This window comes from Phaethon lepturus, unplaced genomic scaffold (assembly GCF_000687285.1).
Source record: "Phaethon lepturus isolate BGI_N335 unplaced genomic scaffold, ASM68728v1 scaffold2969, whole genome shotgun sequence".
Lineage (NCBI taxonomy): Eukaryota > Metazoa > Chordata > Aves > Phaethontiformes > Phaethontidae > Phaethon > Phaethon lepturus.
Window position 1 is genome coordinate 1 of NW_010563983.1, and position 17,970 is coordinate 17,970.

General features: G+C 38.3%; 1 protein-coding gene across 1 annotated transcript; it reads left to right on the top strand.

Annotated features, from left to right (window-relative positions):
• Positions 1-350: 350 nt before the first annotated feature.
• On the top strand, positions 351-17,764 carry LOC104626705 (harmonin-like; the record flags this gene model as incomplete). Its single annotated transcript, XM_010294697.1, has 10 exons — positions 351-434; positions 3,703-3,770; positions 5,746-5,889; positions 6,390-6,528; positions 13,468-13,576; positions 13,678-13,702; positions 14,434-14,491; positions 15,259-15,362; positions 16,613-16,697; positions 17,705-17,764. Coding segments are annotated over exons 1-10 (876 nt in total), but the record flags the coding sequence as incomplete, so codon positions are not given.
• Between the last annotated feature and the right edge of the window lie 206 nt (positions 17,765-17,970).

Here is a 17,970-nt window from a genome sequence, read left to right on the forward strand (position 1 = left end):
TTGGCGCTGCCGTGCCAATGGCGCGGAAAAGCGGGTGTCAGCCTCCTGTGAGAGAGTGGTCGTCCAACTTAAAACCCTTAAAAAGGGAGGGAGAGAAGGGGAAGAACATTCCCCGATGCGTGAGCGTCTTCAGGGCTTGAGAGAATTTATTTTATTTTAATATCATGTAAGTAATGTCGCCGCCAGTCAAGTTCGGGGACGGCGAAAGTGCAGGTGCTGAAGTCCAGGCCCAGGCAGCTCATGCTTGCAGCCCTGCGCGCTGCCAGCCGGTGTTCGGAAGGCTTCGGTTCCACCTTAACATTCACGAGTGGAATTGTGCATGTGCAGTCATGTGCAAATGCACTTGATACATGGAGCGACTCAGTCTGCCTGGCACGTCATTTTGTCGTGCAGAACAACTTGAACTCGGCAGAGTTCAAAGTTGTATGAGCAAAGTAAGCTCAAAAAGCTCTGTTTAAGGAAAGGAGGGGAAAAACGGTTTATGCATCTACGAGATGTTTTTCAATAGTCATTTAGGACTCTCTCGGGCTAAAGTTTCCAGTACTGTTTTGTGGGGACGTTGTGGTTGGAGTTTGTTTTGTTTGTTTTTTTGTCAGCTAGGGAATGGAATTTCTTCGAAGTAGTGTAATGTGGTTTATAGAAGTATCGCCTCGTAATAACACCATTAACTAAAGAATTGTTAGGATGAAGTAGAGGGGCTGCAAAAACCCACATAAAACGTTAAGGACCTGGCTACACGGTAGCGATGACTATAGCCATCTAGGAGGTTACTTCGGCATTGCTACCTATTACCCTCAACAGTGGGTTGTGCAATATAACCATAAAAACTGTGGTTTCTAGGCGGGTGGTTGCCATCTTGAACTTTAAACCTTTTCCCTTTCACTGCTGCTATAATTCATAAATCATTCTAGTCCCACCCCTGATAACGTAAGACATGCTGTCAGCATTTGTTGTGCAAGTAAGTGGGATGCATGTCTGAGTGAAAACTTATCCGAGTCTGAGGATACTGGAACAGGTCTTTGGATTATTTTGCATTGTCCTGCTTCTCTTGGCCTCTGTGGCAATATTAATGTCTTGGATACTTTGTCTGTGTCAAAATAATGAAAAATGCACAGCCAGAGGATCGGAGTTTCCTCAATTATTTGCCACGTTCATATTATTTTTTTCTTAGTAGTTTTAATCAGTTCTGCCTATCAACCAAACAGCAATGCAAGATGTGTAATATATGCAAATATATTGGCCAGTTCATCCATTTCCCTCAGTAGTTTTTCAAAGTCTGTGTAGCCTAATTAGAACTTTATATTTTTCTTTGAAAGCTGATTGGGCTAGTGCTACAGTAGTGCATTACTGTAATCTGAACTTTTTCCACACCAAAAAGTGCTTTTTTTCCCCCACAACTTCTATTCTACTGATAAACTTACATAGACTTGTTGCCAGACTTTATTTTTCATTTGCATCTAGGTGCAGTTTTTGTGATGACTCCTTATCAATTTCTATGAAAAACAGTGCAATTTATATAGTGAGAAATAGAGCATAAGCAACTCTTTATTTGTGTTCTAGGATTGTAAGTTATACAACTACTATGAAAATACCCTTAAATAATCACAGAAAGGTTGAGGTTGGAAGTGACCTCTGGAGGTCATCTGCGCCAACCCCTCTGGTCAAGCAGGGGCACCTAGAGCCAGTTGCCCAAGACTCTGTCCAGATGGATTTTTTTAATATTCTTCGTTTAAAAGCTGTGCAATCATCTTTCCCATATATCTACAGTTAATTTATTGAGAAATAAAGAGATACTGAAATAGTTCTCTGATCCAAGTTATACTATGTCACCACTGATATTTTTTTTTTCCCCCCCCTTAACATGCATAGGCATGATCTTTTAGGATTTATGAAATCAGAGTCAGCTCTTAGAAACTGTTGATGAGCCTAGGGAAAGTATATGTCTGCAGTAAGACTTTATCCCAAGGAGTTAATGAACTGGGAAAATGGTAAGAGATGCAAGTGGCTACAATGAGTGATAACTGATGGAGTAGAAGGCAACAGGAGAAGAATGACCTAACTAGAGAGATGGCCCAGGAAGATTAACCCAGCTGTAGCATTCTGAATATATAAGTCAGTTGGGTGTTTGGGTTTTTTTTGGTCAGAGAGTGGGGCAGCTGTTGGTGTGGGTTGAGAAGTGCAAGAATCAAACAGGAAGACTAAATGTTGTGTGAGAAGAAAGGGTAGGATTTGGATATGGCCCTCCAGTTTCTGAGGGAGTGGAGATTTGTCCATCAGCTAGCATATCAGAAGAAAAGTGTAATGTTTTTACTGGTTTTCTAGTCAGGAGAAGAGGTGATGATGGTTTTGCTCTTTGCTGTGTAGGGTTGATGTGCTTAAACATTTAATGTTCTTCATTAGACACTGCTCGTACAGTGCCTTAGCTAGCACTAGGGATTGAGTTCAGTCTATCAAAACTGAAGCTGATTTATATGTTGTAGTTTTCCTGATGGGGAAGGGAAAAATGGATGTTGGACTTAGTTTTACATGTATCACCTTGCCTTGAGTCTGCGTACAGTTTGGTGAACCAGTCAGTTTTGATTGCAAACCATTGTCTTTGCTTTTCAGGCAGACTTTTTCTTCTGTGTTTTGAAATTCACTGTGAATAAACTGTTTTACTCACTAGTATTACTGTCAAGCAATCCTGTCCTGCATGTAGGTTTTTGGCCTTCGGGTGTTTTGAAAGTGCCTTTTTCCAGGGGAGACAAGTAATAGAAAACCACCTGTATGTGGAGTCTTGCTGACTTTAGAGACCCAAAAGGGACAAAGGGAATATGAAGCATGTGTTTAGTTCAGAACATAATGCAAACCGTTGCAAACCTAGAAAGAAAGGGCCTTTCTCTAAGTATGCAAATTGGTCTTCAGACTTCATGTTACAGTAATATTAGCCTTGAGGTCAGATGTAAATTGTCTTCCTAAACATGAAGCTTGTCCAAATGTAAAACTAATGTGATGTGACCTCTTACTGCAACTAAGATCAGTGCGGGTCTCACTGTCACTGGATATAAATTGAAGTCCTCATATGAGAATTCTTGGTGGGGGTTGTTTATTTTACTGTAATTATCCAAGAGCAGGCATAGTAATATGACACTGGTTTAAGTAAACGTACTATTAGCGGGGGAGGAAAGAATAACTAGCAAGTTCTATCAGTTAAGAGCTGGAGCAAAGAGGGACAGAAGTGTAGCAGTTTGCATAATGTTAGAAGTGAGACCCTGAAATCAGTGGTTTGGATAACAGAACATAGATTATAATCATCTCAATGTGATGGTTTTATCTGTGACAGTATGTGCTATATTAATGAGTGGCCAAAAAGGTTTCTGAAAACATTTCTTCAACAGTACAGTGATTATCAGGTAAGGCAAATATGATGTTATTGTAATAATACTATGCCTAGGGGAAATTAGCATATACAATATATTAGTATTTACCGCACTGTCCAGTTGTTCTAATACTAATTTTTGAAAGTCTTTTTGTAAGTTCCACATTGTGAGGTAATTATTACAAAAATGTGTTTATCTCTAAAAAAAAAAAAAAAAACCACCAAAAAAAGTTTTTCCCTATTGAAATCTTTGCTCTATGGCTTAAGAATTTGTGTAAGCCTTTTATGTTCAACATTTGTGGCTATTTAGTCAGAGACTTACAATAATGTTCTTGGGTTTTCAGGTTAATCTACTAATTGACAATGAAGCGGAGAAAGATTACCTTTATGATGTGCTGCGGATGTACCACCAGTAAGATCTAGCTTTATATATGTTTGTGTAGAATTTTGCTAACGTTTTTAAGTGTAAAGAGTGAACATTCAAGATTTTAAGTGGTCTTTCTATATGCTACTGGAAAAATAGTTGAAGTAATAGTTTTTTTTCTGTTTAATGAAGTCTTATCCTTACAGTGTAGCTTGCAGACAAGGAAGGAGCATGTCTGTAATCACCTATAAAGTTACTTTGGTTTTATGACTTGGCAGTTTTGTAAAAGAACTTGGTGGATTTGTATCGGGGGGAAGAAAAGCACTTGGATGATAAAACTATTCTTGGGAAGCAGGAAGAGACCATTAATCAAATTCATTAATATTTCCAAATCCTGCTTATTTATTTGCAACAGAGGTTTTCATTGAGTTTGCTTTTCAAAGATTTTTGCTAACTATTCAGATAAAAATTTGCAACTGTTTTATCTGAAAGCTAAAAAATTTAGTCTGAGGATCTATTTGGCACGTTTAACAACTCTGGGTTGTTATGACATAGTGGAGAAAAAAAATGGTAAGGTGATAGGCCTATTACCAGTCCTTTTGCTGAACTGATTTAAACCACAGTTGCTTAGGACCTGTGTCATTGCAAATGAGATCAGCATCTGATCCATTGTTTTTCAAAGAAGATGAGAATGTATTTTCCACTCATCATAGACAAGTGTCTCTGATAGACGTTGTCTCCATGCATATCTTAACTAACAGCATCTCAGCTGAGTGAAATGTAGACGTTTCCATCTGATGTTTGCACTGAGCTATAGTTATGGCTGTATTCAGCAGCATATCTGATTCAGTTTCACTCAGGTCTGTTTAATTGCTTCTCCATTCATAAAGCCTGTTGTTTGGAAAGACAGTTGATTCAGTAGCTCTTAATTATTTAAAGTCGTCTTGCAGTTACAAAATTAACAATGCATATAGTAACTTTTCTTCAGTTTCCAAATTGCAATGACTTGAGCAAAACTTCCAACATCTCTGTGAACATATGTTGATGATGTATGACTACATTATGAAGTATTCCAGGGCAAAAATATGTGCAATTGCTGTTGGAGTTATAATTTAATGTCTGCTGCACTGTGAATAGCATTTCTAAAAGTATTTGATCTCTAATCCTATCTAATATGTATTCCTTATCTGTATTTTCAGTGCATATGCCTCAGAAATATCGTATGCCAGGTAAATTGTAAGAGAGGGAACAGCAAATAATCTAGACTAAATTTAGCTGGATGTTGTGTAGGAATAACTCCACTGAATCTTAGGGAGCTGTTACTCCACTCTTGCAGCTGGACAATGAAGTACATTTTCTAGACCTATAACTATGTCAATGCTGACAGTATCAAGGAGACTGCTTTGCATACCTCTCATAAAATAGGTGTTTGCAGTGGTTTAACTTCTGTGGATTTTGTGTATTGGTTGAAGGCCCTTCAATTTTGATTTGAAAAAAAAAAATTAAAACTTAAACTAAGTCTTTGCTCTAGCTACTGAGTATTGTGATTCCCGCCCCCCCCGATCAAAACCATTTGTTAGTCCCCTAAGCTCAGGAGAGGAAGGAGCTTGTAGCCTAGGTTCACTTAGAAGGATTGCTAACTAGTAAGGAAATGAAAATCTAGTAGGCAGGTATATCTGATCTGGAAAGTTATTTCCAAATGGTTCCATAAACCTTTTGGGGACTCTGAGAATTAAATTAAAGATGTAGTCTATAAAAGTGATGTGCGTGACCTTAAAAGATAGAGGAAATACACAGCAGATTTCAGTTGTTTTGAAGGTGGTAGCTGTTATTCCTCTTTGCTTACAGAAGGCTTGCTTTCTCAGAGGCTATTTTGCTTTGGTTAAACCAATATCTACGTAAATAACTTTTTTAGTAGGTTGAAGGGACATGCAAAGTTTGAAGCCATGTGTACAGCAAGTTATTACATGATACTTTGTGTTGGTGTGTTGGATGTGCCTGTTTTCTCACTGTGTTTTTATAGATCTATGAATCTTCCAGTGCTTGTGGGAGACCTAAAACTTGTGATTAATGAACCAAGCAGATTGCCTCTATTTGATGCTATCCGCCCACTTATCCCATTAAAACACCAGGTGGAATATGATCAGCTTACACCTAAAAGGTCACGGTAAGAGAATGCAGAACAATGCAACTAACTTAAATACAAGCAGGAAATACTGACTGAGTTTTCAGATAAATTCCGAGTAAAATATCGGTAGAGCTGGGTATAATTTTCTTTTACTTCTGCTATATTTGCTGGAAGTACAGTTTTGAGCTACCTTCAGTTGTTTGCCAAGTACTTTAATCTAGTACAAGCAGGGTAAGGGAGTCGAAAACCATGCTTTCCAGTTGAAACATTCTTTTCTCATTTTTCCTGCTTTTAATAATAAAAAAATTCTTACAGCTCTAACCCTCTAGAAGCAGACAGCTTCAATGACTGCAGATGTCTTCCCTTATGAAAAATTCTTGATGGCTTTAGCTAACACACCTATCTATCCAAACTTCTGTCAACTTGATTTTTCATGCCTAAATGTTTGTTATAAGAGGAAAATAATGTGTAACTTCCATATGGAACATTACCATGAGGTATTATGCAGCTGAACAGTCAAGTATCTTCCATTTTTGCAGAAAGCTGAAAGAGGTGAGATTGGATCGTTTGCATCCTGAAGGACTTGGAATAAGTGTGAGAGGTGGAGTGGAATTTAGCTGTGGCCTCTTCATCTCCCAGTTAGTGAAAGGAGGACAGGCAGACAATGTTGGACTTCAGGTAAGAAAATTTTTTTCATGGCTGCTGTGCCACAAAAAGCCATTTGCTACAATGTTAGGAAAGCAGGCAGTAAGAATTGTTCTTTAATATTTAGAAATGGCTGTTGCTAAGGTGCTCTTTGTGTCTTCTAATGAGATTCGTAGAATAGCCAAGTCAATGTCATAGTAAATACCAATATACCAATGGTGAATCAAGTTATTAAAATTATTATTCTTTTATTTTCACCAGTTTTAATGATATGTAAGCCTTTTTTTTTATTTGGGATATGATAATTTTTGAAGATAAAAGGGCTTTCTGGAGTGTTTATACTTCATGAGTAGCAACAGTTAAATCTAAGCAGATGGAAAGAAAGATCTCTGACTAGACTGTGGAAGAGTGTTTTAAGTTCCCACATTCTGATTAAATATAGAACAGAGCATATAAATATTAAAAATGTTAATTCCATCTTGCACAGATATAATTTGTGTAATGAAGTGTTTATATGAACTTTGTGTGTAAATTGTGGGGATTTGGTTTATACAATGCAAATACATGTAAGACAGAACCTGTTTTTAACAGTTTCCAGTATCCTTTGTACTCCATAGAATTGCACATTCAGTGATTAAATTTTAGATAGATGAACTGTAAGAAGATTGGCAAAAATAATTATGTATAGAAATGCATTTATTCTATATCAGTACTTTAACAATTTGCATTAAGGAAGGTTTGGGTGTTTGGGCTTTTTCAGTGTGTCATTTCTTGCTTGTATATAACTTAGTGAAGAGAGAAGTGAATAATTGCTGTGGCAAATGTCTGCATGTTTCTGTGCTTTCAAAGCTGATAAGGTGTATTTAAAGGTCTGTGTTTCTGAGTAGAAAGGCTGATATGCCTGGCTAACTTCAATTTGTCGAACGTGAATAGTTGCTGGAGGTATTGATGTTTAAGTATTATATTTAATACTAGTCCAAAATGTATTAGACTTGCATGCTTCATTACCGTGTTTAGTTAAACTAATGCATTTTGTAGATATGCCTCAGTGTACCCCCCAACTCACTTAGATTAAAAAAAAAATAAAAAAAGCCTGCCGACAAGGCAGTCAAAGTTAGGGTACCATGTTTGTATAATTCATGCTGAGAGCTTTCTAAAATTTAAGTAAGTGTTCGTGTCTCAGTTTGCATACGTGCATGTGCCCTTTTGTTTGTGCATTCATACGTATATATCCCATTCACTGATTCAGAACGGCCATTGAATTAGTCCCATTTTCTGGCAGCCTGCTTCTGGACAGGCACATGACTGGCTCTCTGGATGCTTTTAGAATCTCCTTCTTAGAACTAAAACCAGAAATTCAGGGAATACACCCCCACAAATTCTGTATTTAGTTAGAATTGAGAGGGTGGCATAGGTTACCACAAACACTGTGCTGGACATGTCAGTAGCCTACTTTTAAGCATGGGGCTTGCCAGTGGGTAACTCCAGAAAAGGACATTGATGCACCTTTCCAGTGTTTGCACTACAAAAGCTTCTGTACCTTGTGTGTTACATTACACAGTGAGAATGAGAAGTGTAGACAAGGGAGTTCTTCCTGGATTGTGACTAGCTCAGTAGAGAGATTCCAGCTGCATCCTTCCTCCGCTGCTAGAAAACTGAGGAAAAGACAAAGACCAGTCACTTACATTTTGAAAATATCTGGAAAATACTGGAAGGCATTAATGATGCTGAGCAATAAAGGACTTAACAGCCACTGTCTTGGCTGTTGTGCTAGTAACACACAGTTGTGCAGTAAACTGTTGTACTAGTACGTTCATCTTAATGTGGTGTTGCAGCTCTGCTTCTCTGCTTGTTTCAGACCAATGTTTTGACATGATTGATAGACAAGGAGTTATGCACAGTTGTTGTGCTGCTGTAAGGATGTCAATTTTCATTTTTTCCTCTGTATGCAAAAAGGCCAAACAGGCTTTCTGTGACTGAGGCCATCTTACTACATGTTGGTTACAATGAAAAGGATCTTTGGGCTGGGTTGTACAAATTGTACTGCAACTCAGAACATGGTTAGTTTGGCAGATGAAGTAGGGACAACACGGGGTAAATACGCTTGAGTGTGACTATGAATTTGTTAGTTAGATCATATGTATTAATATGAACAGATGGTGCTTCGCAGCTCACATAACTGACTTCCATTTTTTTCATATATAGTGTTAAAGCTCAGCCTAAAGCGCCTTCATAATAGGTGGCACTAGACACTTTCTGAACCCCACCGAATAACAGGAGCTGACAGGCAGCCCATTGTTACAAATCGCTGTCTCACAGTACAGCCAACTGCTTCTGAAATTTCACCTACCTGCTTTATTTAACTAAATCTCTACATGTTTTCTATCACAAAAATGCTCTCTGAGAAAGGTATAATGATCTTCTATGATACGATCAGTTTCATGTCCTGATGCTTTTTTAAAAAATTCCAATTTATTTTGCATGATTTTTCCTTGAAGTAGTTTCCAAGTTACATTAAAATGACTGAATAATCATGAAGGCTCACTGATGCATTTGTAGTTTCGATCCTTTTTTAGCTACAGTTTTTCTAACAGGCAAGTGTTTTGTCCTTTCATGAAGAAATGTACTTCATCTTTTGGTTATTTTTCTTCTCTGCTTTCTGACATACTTATGTCTGTGGGGATTCTGCTGAATACGAAGAGATGGAGATTGGTATGAGTGATGAAAGTGGAAGAAGTATACAAAATGAGAAATTTGAAAAAATGGTGTTATGTAAAAAACCTTCTTCCTGGAAGCACTAAATGTTATATTTCTTATTCTAAAAGTTACAAATAATAGGCATTTTACTTGGGAAAAGTTTAGTTCGCAGCTTCTCTTTTGAAAGTCCATCATCTCCCTGTTTCATAGGGAAAGGGGAAATGGTGGTACGTAATAACAAAATAATTGTTCTACTCTGCTGAATCCTGCAGACTTTTATCTCTACTGCTTCTGATTCAGAAGTTTGGTGTACAGTGATACCAGTGCAAAAGTATGAGATCTTCCATCTATGGACACTTTTTTTCAGGAAAAACTGTTCAAATGTCCCAAAGGGACGCAGTTTGTTACGTGCCTATGTCTCCTGTAGTTCAGCCTAGAGTTGCGGTATTTCTAAGGCACCATCAGTGCATTGTTGTCAGTCAGTAACAGAAATGTCATTAGGATGACTGAAGAGTGTGAAGAGTACTAGACTGTCTTTTCATTTCATTTCTGAAGCTCAACGGAGTATTAAAAGTATCTATATGGGAAAAATGCATTCCCATATAGGAGGAAAAAATACAATATGCTCTTGGCTGCATTTATAATTTTGTAAGCGTGTGCCTCTTGGGGAGATGATGTAATATTAACAGATATGACTCAGAGAATGATGACATCCTCAGAGCAACATTAGTTCTGATGATACAGAAACTATATGGAGACTGACAAACAGCACTGCCATTGGCAGTCCTAAAACTGGGATGCTTTTGGCATTGCAGTTAATAACAGTAGGTTAGGTTACCCTTTTAAAAAGCTGAGTTTGTGCATACCCAGAGTCTTCATGGTCTGTTATATAACATGTGGAAGATGTGAGTAAAGGAGGGATCTTGAACTAAACTAAAAACAAACAAACAAACAAAAGACTAACGAAAAATATGTAAGGTCAATGGAAGAGTCTACGTAGACCAAATGAGGTCAACACTGCATACTTGTGGTTAAATACTTATACACAAACTTGTGGTATTTTTGCAAGTAAGTAATCCAGAGAGAGGCCAGAGATGGGAGGAAGCTTTTTGAGCAATTTACTGTAGTAAAATGCTTTGAAGGTTTTTTCAAAACATTCCTTTGAAAAGCAGAGGTCACTCACTTTTCTGCCATTTCCTAGAATAGCCAGAAGAATCCTAAATAGGCTGAGAGTCTTTATGGCTTGCAGAGGATATTGAGTCTTTACCCACAGTGCTACAAGTCTGACTTACCTCTGAGCCTTGTTGCTTCTTGGCAGTACAGTCACATTGCCAGTGTTAATCCCAGTCCTAAAAATGCATTATTTACAATGGGTTTCCTGAGTGTTGAAGGCAATGGAACAGCTCTAGACTTAATCTTGGTTTTGGGGTGGAGAACTAGCTTAGAATTCAGCAGGGGAAAGAGGAGCGCAATGTCATGGCTGCCGGGATTGTGGGATGGGTGGGAGGACTGATGTGGTTTTGAATGTTTGGAACAAATTGGTTAAGTGAGCGTTCTTTCATAGTGAGAGCAGTCAGGAGTATGACACTAAACTGCAGACCCCACATGCTTTTCCTTGTCTGATCCTCCATTTTTACCACAGGTTATATGTTCAAAAGCCTTCAGTACTGTCCTATTTCCGCTTTTACTAAAGATCATATTAAAAATCTGACTGACAAGTAGCAAGCGATAAGACAAGAGGAAATGGCCTCAAGTTGTGCCAGCAGAGGTTTAGATTGGATATTAGGAAAATTTCTTCACTGAAAGCATTGTCAAGCACAGAGGAAGCAAGGGTTGTCGGGCTGGACAGGGAAGTGGTTGAGTCACCATCCCTGGAGGTGTACATGCGGTGCTTAGGGGCATGGTTTAGTGGTGGACCTGGCAGTGTTAGGTTTATGGTTGGACTTTATGATCTTAAAGGTCTTTTCCAACCGAAACGATTCTATGACTTAAATGAAAACAGCCAAGCTCTCAGGAGTGCTGCAAATTGCACATAGGGCATTGCCCGGGGTGAGATTTTTGGATGTCCAGCAGGTGGAGCAACAGTCCCGCTGGTTGGGGACTGGGGACCAGTCATGTTCTGCTTCCACAAATGTATTCTCTCCTGCAGGACAGTCACAGAATCATTAAGGTTGGAAAAGACCTCTAAGATCATCAAGTCCAACCATCAACCCAACACCACCATGCCCACTAAACCATATCCTGAAGTGCCACAGCCACATGTTTTTTGAACACTTCCAGTGATGGGAGTGTCTGCCCACCTCCCTGGGCAGCCTGTTCCAATGCTTGACCACTCTCCATAAAGAAATTTTTCCTAATATCCAATCTAAACCTCCCCTGGCGCAGCTTGAGACCATTTCCTCTTGTCCTATCACTGGTTACTTGGGAGAAGAGGCCAAGACTCTCTTCGCCACAACCCCCTTTCAGGTAGTTGTAGAGAGCGATAAGGTCTCCCCTCAGCCTCCTCTTCTGCGGACTGAACAACCCCAGTTCCCTCAGCCGCTCCTCATAAGACTTGTTCTCCAGACCCCTCACCAGCTTCGTTGCCCTTCTTTGGACATGCTCCTGCATCTCAACATCCTTCTTGCAGTGAGGGGCCCAAAACTGAACGCAGTATTTGAGGTGCAGCCTCACCAGTGCTGAGTACAAGGATACAATCACTTCCCTACTCCTGCTGGCCACACTATTTCTGATACAGGCCAGAATGCTGTTGGCCTTCTTGGCCACCTAGGCACACATACTGCATTTCCTTTGCTTTTGTAGTTTTCTGATGCTGTGTTGTGTCAGCTAAAAATCTTTAAGTTCAATGGAAACTGCATTACATGAGCACCTCGAATACTGTCATCGATAGAGCCCAAATATATATATATTGAATACACATGGAGGTCTGAGTAAGCTTGGGAATAAGTGATTGACTTGCCTTCTTTCCGGTAGGAGCTTCCTTCTATGTTTCTGTCTCAGGTTTTCTCACTTTTTTTGTGTCCTACAACAGGGAGAATGCCACAGCCTAGGGGCCACAGTAGGGTGGTGGTAGCATCTTCTCAACCATAGTATATGATGGGTTGCTACTGTGAAAACAGTTGAAAATCTGTCACACATGAATAGCATGCAATTTTCTAACTAATGTAGATGATCCAAGCTACTGCACCCCAGAATAAGCATTCATTCCTTCGGTCACAACAACCCCATGCAACGCTACAGGCTTGGAGAGGAGTGGCTGGAGAGCTGCCCGGTGGAAAAGGACCTGGGAGTGCTGGTTGACATCTGGCGGAATATGAGCCAGCAGTGTGCCTAGGTGGCCAAGAAGGCCAGCAGCATCCTGGCCTTTATCAGAAACAGTGTGGCCAGTGGGAGTAGGGAAGTGATTGTGCCTAAAGCTGCGCCAGGGGAGGTTTAGATTGGATATTAGGAAAAATTTCTTTATGGAGAGAGTGGTCAAGCATTGGAACAGGCTGCCCAGGGAGGTGGGCAGACACTCCCATCACTGGAAGTGTTCAAAAAACGTGTGGCTGTGGCACTTCGGGGCGTGGTTTAATGGGCTTGGTGGTGTTGGGCTGATGGTTGGATTTGATGATCTTGAAGGTCTTTTCCAACCTTAATGATTCTGTGATTATGCTAGCACATGACTATTGTAATTAATCAGATGTTGCACCTGAAATGAAGGTAAATTCCATTAAAATAATGCATTGTTCTGAATCCAGAATCAAGCAAGGTAGTAAGACTAAGTTTAGTTTCCTATTGATAGTTAGTATCCTATATAGTTGGTAGTGTATATATAGTATATGTATATATATAGTGTGTGTGTATATATATAGTATCCTATATAGTTAGTATCCTATTGATAGTTATGAAGGTATTTTGGAGAACATGAGGTAAAAGGAAACTTAAACTGCTGAAGTATAAAGGAAAAAAATCACTTCAAAATTACTTGAAATATGGACACATATTCAAGGTAATCTGTGCAGCAGAGGTCTGATGTCTAGAGACTCATTTTTATGCTTTCCACTAGACAGTATTTATAAAATTTTTATTTTACCATTAATCTGCCCTTTTGGTGTTAAGTTTAAACAAATGCAGGTAAATCTGATCTGGACACTACCTGAAATTCAAAAATTATTCAGGACTCAACATTATCAAAACCTTTGCATCAAAATGATTGCTAGATTGCATCATTGCTTAAAAACTTGTTAACGTTAATTCACAATTTATTTTTTTCTTCTCCCTTTCATTTTTGAGGTTGGAGATGAGATAGTTCGTATAAATGGGTATTCCATTTCATCATGCACACATGAAGAAGTCATAAACCTCATTCGTACAAAGAAAATAGTGTCCATAAAAGTAAGACGTAAGTAACAAAAAAATGACCTGTATCACTAAAGATTGCTGTTACTAGATTGCTAGTGATCTGTGGAAAGTGTTATGTAATAGAGTATTTTTCTTTTTCAGATATCGGCATGATACCTGTCAAAAGGTAATAGTATTTCATTTGAACACAAATTAGATTATTCACTTTCATATAGCCTTTTCAATATCCAGAGAACCTCTATGTTTATCTGTATATTTGAAAATGTGTGAATAGGCATCTCTGTAGCTGATTAAACTGTAATGTCCTTTGTGAGAAACAGGCACATGTCTTGTTTGATGAATCTGACTTTTTATGCCAGCTGCCTGCTTAATTGAATCAATTTTTATTTCCTTATTATTCATGGATCTTACCTGGAAATTTCATCATCAGTGCACCTAGCTTGAGAGAGCTCCACTGCTTCTCTATGTATGTGGCCATTGAGGATTACTTCAGAGCTTAGAAAAAATTCAAATTATTGTCCTATTCTGATTTTTGTTAAAAAGTTGAAACTTGAAGTGGAATGCTTGAGAAACATTAATGACAGGAGGTGTGTCTCTGCATAGACATTTATATAAGATGTTCAAGTCTTTATGATTATTTTCACAGTTTTTCTTAGAGTTTCCCAAAATTGTTTCACTCAAAGAGGTTTTTCCAATTTTATGTTTGACCAGCTTTACTAGCCTAAATAATTGTAGGCTTGTTTGATGTTCTGTTTAAATTGCTGGAAAATAAGTTGTTGGGAATGGTATCCAAAGGAACTTGTGGATGCAAAATAGAAGGCCACATTCCAAAGTAGCTTCTTGCATACATTCACATTTATTTTTTCCCCATTATTTTGAATTACTTTTTCCTTCCAGTTCATCAGATGAACCCCTTAAATGGCAATATGTGGACCAGTTTGTGTCGGATTCTGGGGTAAGAGATCACTACTTTATTAAGATGTCTTCTGGGAAATCTGTAATGGTTCTGAAACACTTTCTCTTCTGACCTTATCACAGAAGTTACTGTATGTATTTCTGTGATGCACTATCTCGTTACAAGCGTTCTGGCAAAAACAGCTTTTGTGGTATGAAATGAGTCTAGAATCATTAGATAAGGAAAGGGCAGGATACAAATTAAATATCTTTTAGTCATTAACTGGTATTTTATTTTGCTTGAGCTTATTAACTTACCAGGCTATAGTTTTACTCTATGAATCTTTAACAGATTATTTGGCTTATTTTAGCTATATTAGTGGAGGCACGACAGGTATGAATGCAAGTGACTTCTGTGGGTTGCAGCAATGAAAAGAGAGACTGCAATTACTGTTCTTTTGCTTTCAGAAAGAAAGACTTAGTTAAACAGTGAGCACTGTCATGTATTTTTCCAGCTCTTTTGTCAGAAAACATCTAAATGATTATCTTGCCATATCATTTTCCTCTAATTTTCATTCACCCTTTTCTGAAGACAAAGTTTGACTATTTAAACAATCTTCTCCAAATAGAAAGATAAGTTCAGTCTTTCCCCTCAGCCATGCAGCTCCACTGAAATGACTGTACTTCACATTCATCTCCAGTAGGACCTCAGAGGAATCTTATCTTGATGTTGGCAGGGTTTGATCCTGGCTTCTTGAAGTTTTATGGTAGTCTTATCAAGAGTTCATCAGAGAGTAATAGCTGCAGCATTTTTTAATCCCCCTACAGGAAGGAAAGGGCAGTGTTGCTGGTCTTGCTTCTTCTGGAGGGAGGGACAATAAAGAGAAGAAAGTCTTCATTAGCTTGATTGGTACAAAAGGCATGGGATGCAGGTGGGTACATGTTTTTTTATTTAATGTCACTGGTTTGTTAAGTGAGACATCCAAAGCAGCTATTGCCATCTGTCATTTATTTTATATCAGGAAAATGGAGTATCCATGGTGGATCAGGAAGGCAAACCGTAACAGGAGGGTGTCTGTGGCACACATTATGTATTGTTAGACAAAGCATAAATACCTGTGTTACGAGTTCTGACTTTAAACAAAAAAAAAATCTTTTAAATTTAAAAATAAGAACAGGTTGAAAGTGACATAATACAAGCTGTCATGGAATTGGATTCTTTAAATGCTTCTGCATTTTAAAATACTTTTAAATGCTGCTCTGTGAGGTAGCAAGTTCCAGCACTGTCCAGTGTCAGGTTCACTTTGTGAACTTAGACTGTTTCTGTGACCCTTTTCAGAAGCGAGAAGCCATCACACAGCTATATCCTGTTCCTAAAACTAATGTTGAATTTGCAAGATTTTTAGAAATATGGACACATACTTCTCAGACTCCTGTCCTTGCAGCTAGTTATGGAGGTTTTGGGGTAGAAGGGATATGATTGGATTTTTTATATATTTAGGAGTATATAGTTGAAGTTATCCAGATTGAACTTCACAGTATATTTTCTAAAGCGTACGTTTTCTTTCATATTATTTGGAAGATCTAAAGGTTTTTTAAAAATTATTTACACAACTGGCGGGGTGGTTCAACACCTGCTGGATATATTATCTACAAAAATTGTTGCTGTGTTTGGGGCCAGCTTAGACTGCAGCTTAAAGTTTTCAGGCTAGATATTGGCCCCTGGTTCAAACGTCCTTCTTGCTTAAATAATCCTGAAAAATAACATTGTATTATACAAACAGTATACCACAGTTCAGTGAGTAAAAGTGCAAGCAATTAGTAATTCTTCATTGTGTTAAATGCTTGCTTTCCAATGTCATTGGTGTCCCAGTCCCTTTGACAGTGTAGGTCAGTATACTATGCTAGTTTCAACATCTAAGGAAAAATCCAAAAGCTTGAATCTTCTTCTTTTAGCTTTTTCTTAAATCACAGTTTTGTGGGGTAAAGGGTAGAGAAGTAGGATGATAAACTGTTGTGTGTGTATTGCCAAATTTTGATGTTTGTTTCAGATCAGGCTAATACCACAAAAACATTCTTTAATCAGAAACATGAGAAAAAACCTAAGACTTCTCACTGCATTATTATTATTATTGTTCTATAAATATTATCCTATAAATGTTTGTTTTTTATATTATGCCAGTATTTCCAGTGGTCCAACACAAAAACCAGGCATTTTTATCAGCAATGTTAAGCCAGGTTCTCTTTCCGCAGAGGTGGGCTTAGAGGTAAGTATGCCACCTTCCAAGGTAGGTACCACAAGGAAATCTTGTTTGGTATTTAGTACTTAAAGGTACTTAAAGTACTTAAGTACTTTAAAGTATTAAAGTACTTAAAGAATTAAATAGTGAAAGATGGGATGAAATCAGTTAAGGGCCAGTCTGCGGTACTTTATCCTGATAATACTTCTTGGGTGAAACCTCCTGCTCCAACACTTCCACACCATCTGAAAGATTCAGTGCTGATTACAGGTTAAATAAAGCTAATAACCTCCTGAGGGTGATGACTTGGTATTGCAGAAGACAAAAAAAAACCCTGCTATCTGGGACCCCCTTTTCAAACTGTAAGACTGAGTGGAGGGTGGTAGATTTGTGTTCAAACTCGTGCCACAGGACCAGTGCAGCAGAGGCTGACCACCACACTCCTGGGCTAGAGGCACTGTGTACTGGTCTCCTCCAGGCTACTGGTATGCAGGTTGGGAATTAAAACTACTAAGTGCCATTAGAAGATAATAGAAATGGCCTCAGAAAATTCTATATCTGTATATAAAGTTATGCAACAGTCTAGTGTGTATTCGTAATATTTGATTTCTCTTTGTTTCTTCCTTGCAGGTTGTGGCAAGGAAAGTTTTTTTTTTTTTTACAGTGTCAGTTTTTTACTGACACTGTAAAGTCAGTAGGTGTGGGGTTGTTTTTTTTTTTTCCACTGGATAGAAATACTGTGTGGTTACATTTCAAATGAAGCAAGTTTCCCAAATTTTAAGAACATTAGAAGTGTCCACCTCTGTCAGACCAGTAGTCCACTGAGCTCAATATTCAGTCTCAAACAGTGGCAGTAGGAAATGCTAATATGGGAGGATGTGCAGACCTGGCCAGTTTCCAGTCTGTTCCCCTTGTACTCTGTCAGTACCTATGATTATCATATTAAGAATGTTAGAGAGTATATATTTTTCTGTTTTCATTTAATGTATGTATTAATTTAGCATCTGTACTAAAATTTGGTTTAACTCCTTTAGGTTGGTGATCAAATTGTTGAGGTAAATGGAGTGGACTTTTCTAATGTGGATCATAAAGAGGTAAGATCAAGTCTTCCTAATTGCCCACATATGTAGTTGTCAGCTTATTAAGCATCTGTCTGATTTTCCTGGCTGCAAAAAATATGTTTTGATATTGGGCTACTTAACCAAAGAGGTTGTCTGTTGAACATGGGCATTTGGAGATTTGAATATTTTGAATTTTGAGATTTGTCAGCTGTATGAGGTTTAACAAGGCCGAGTGCCGG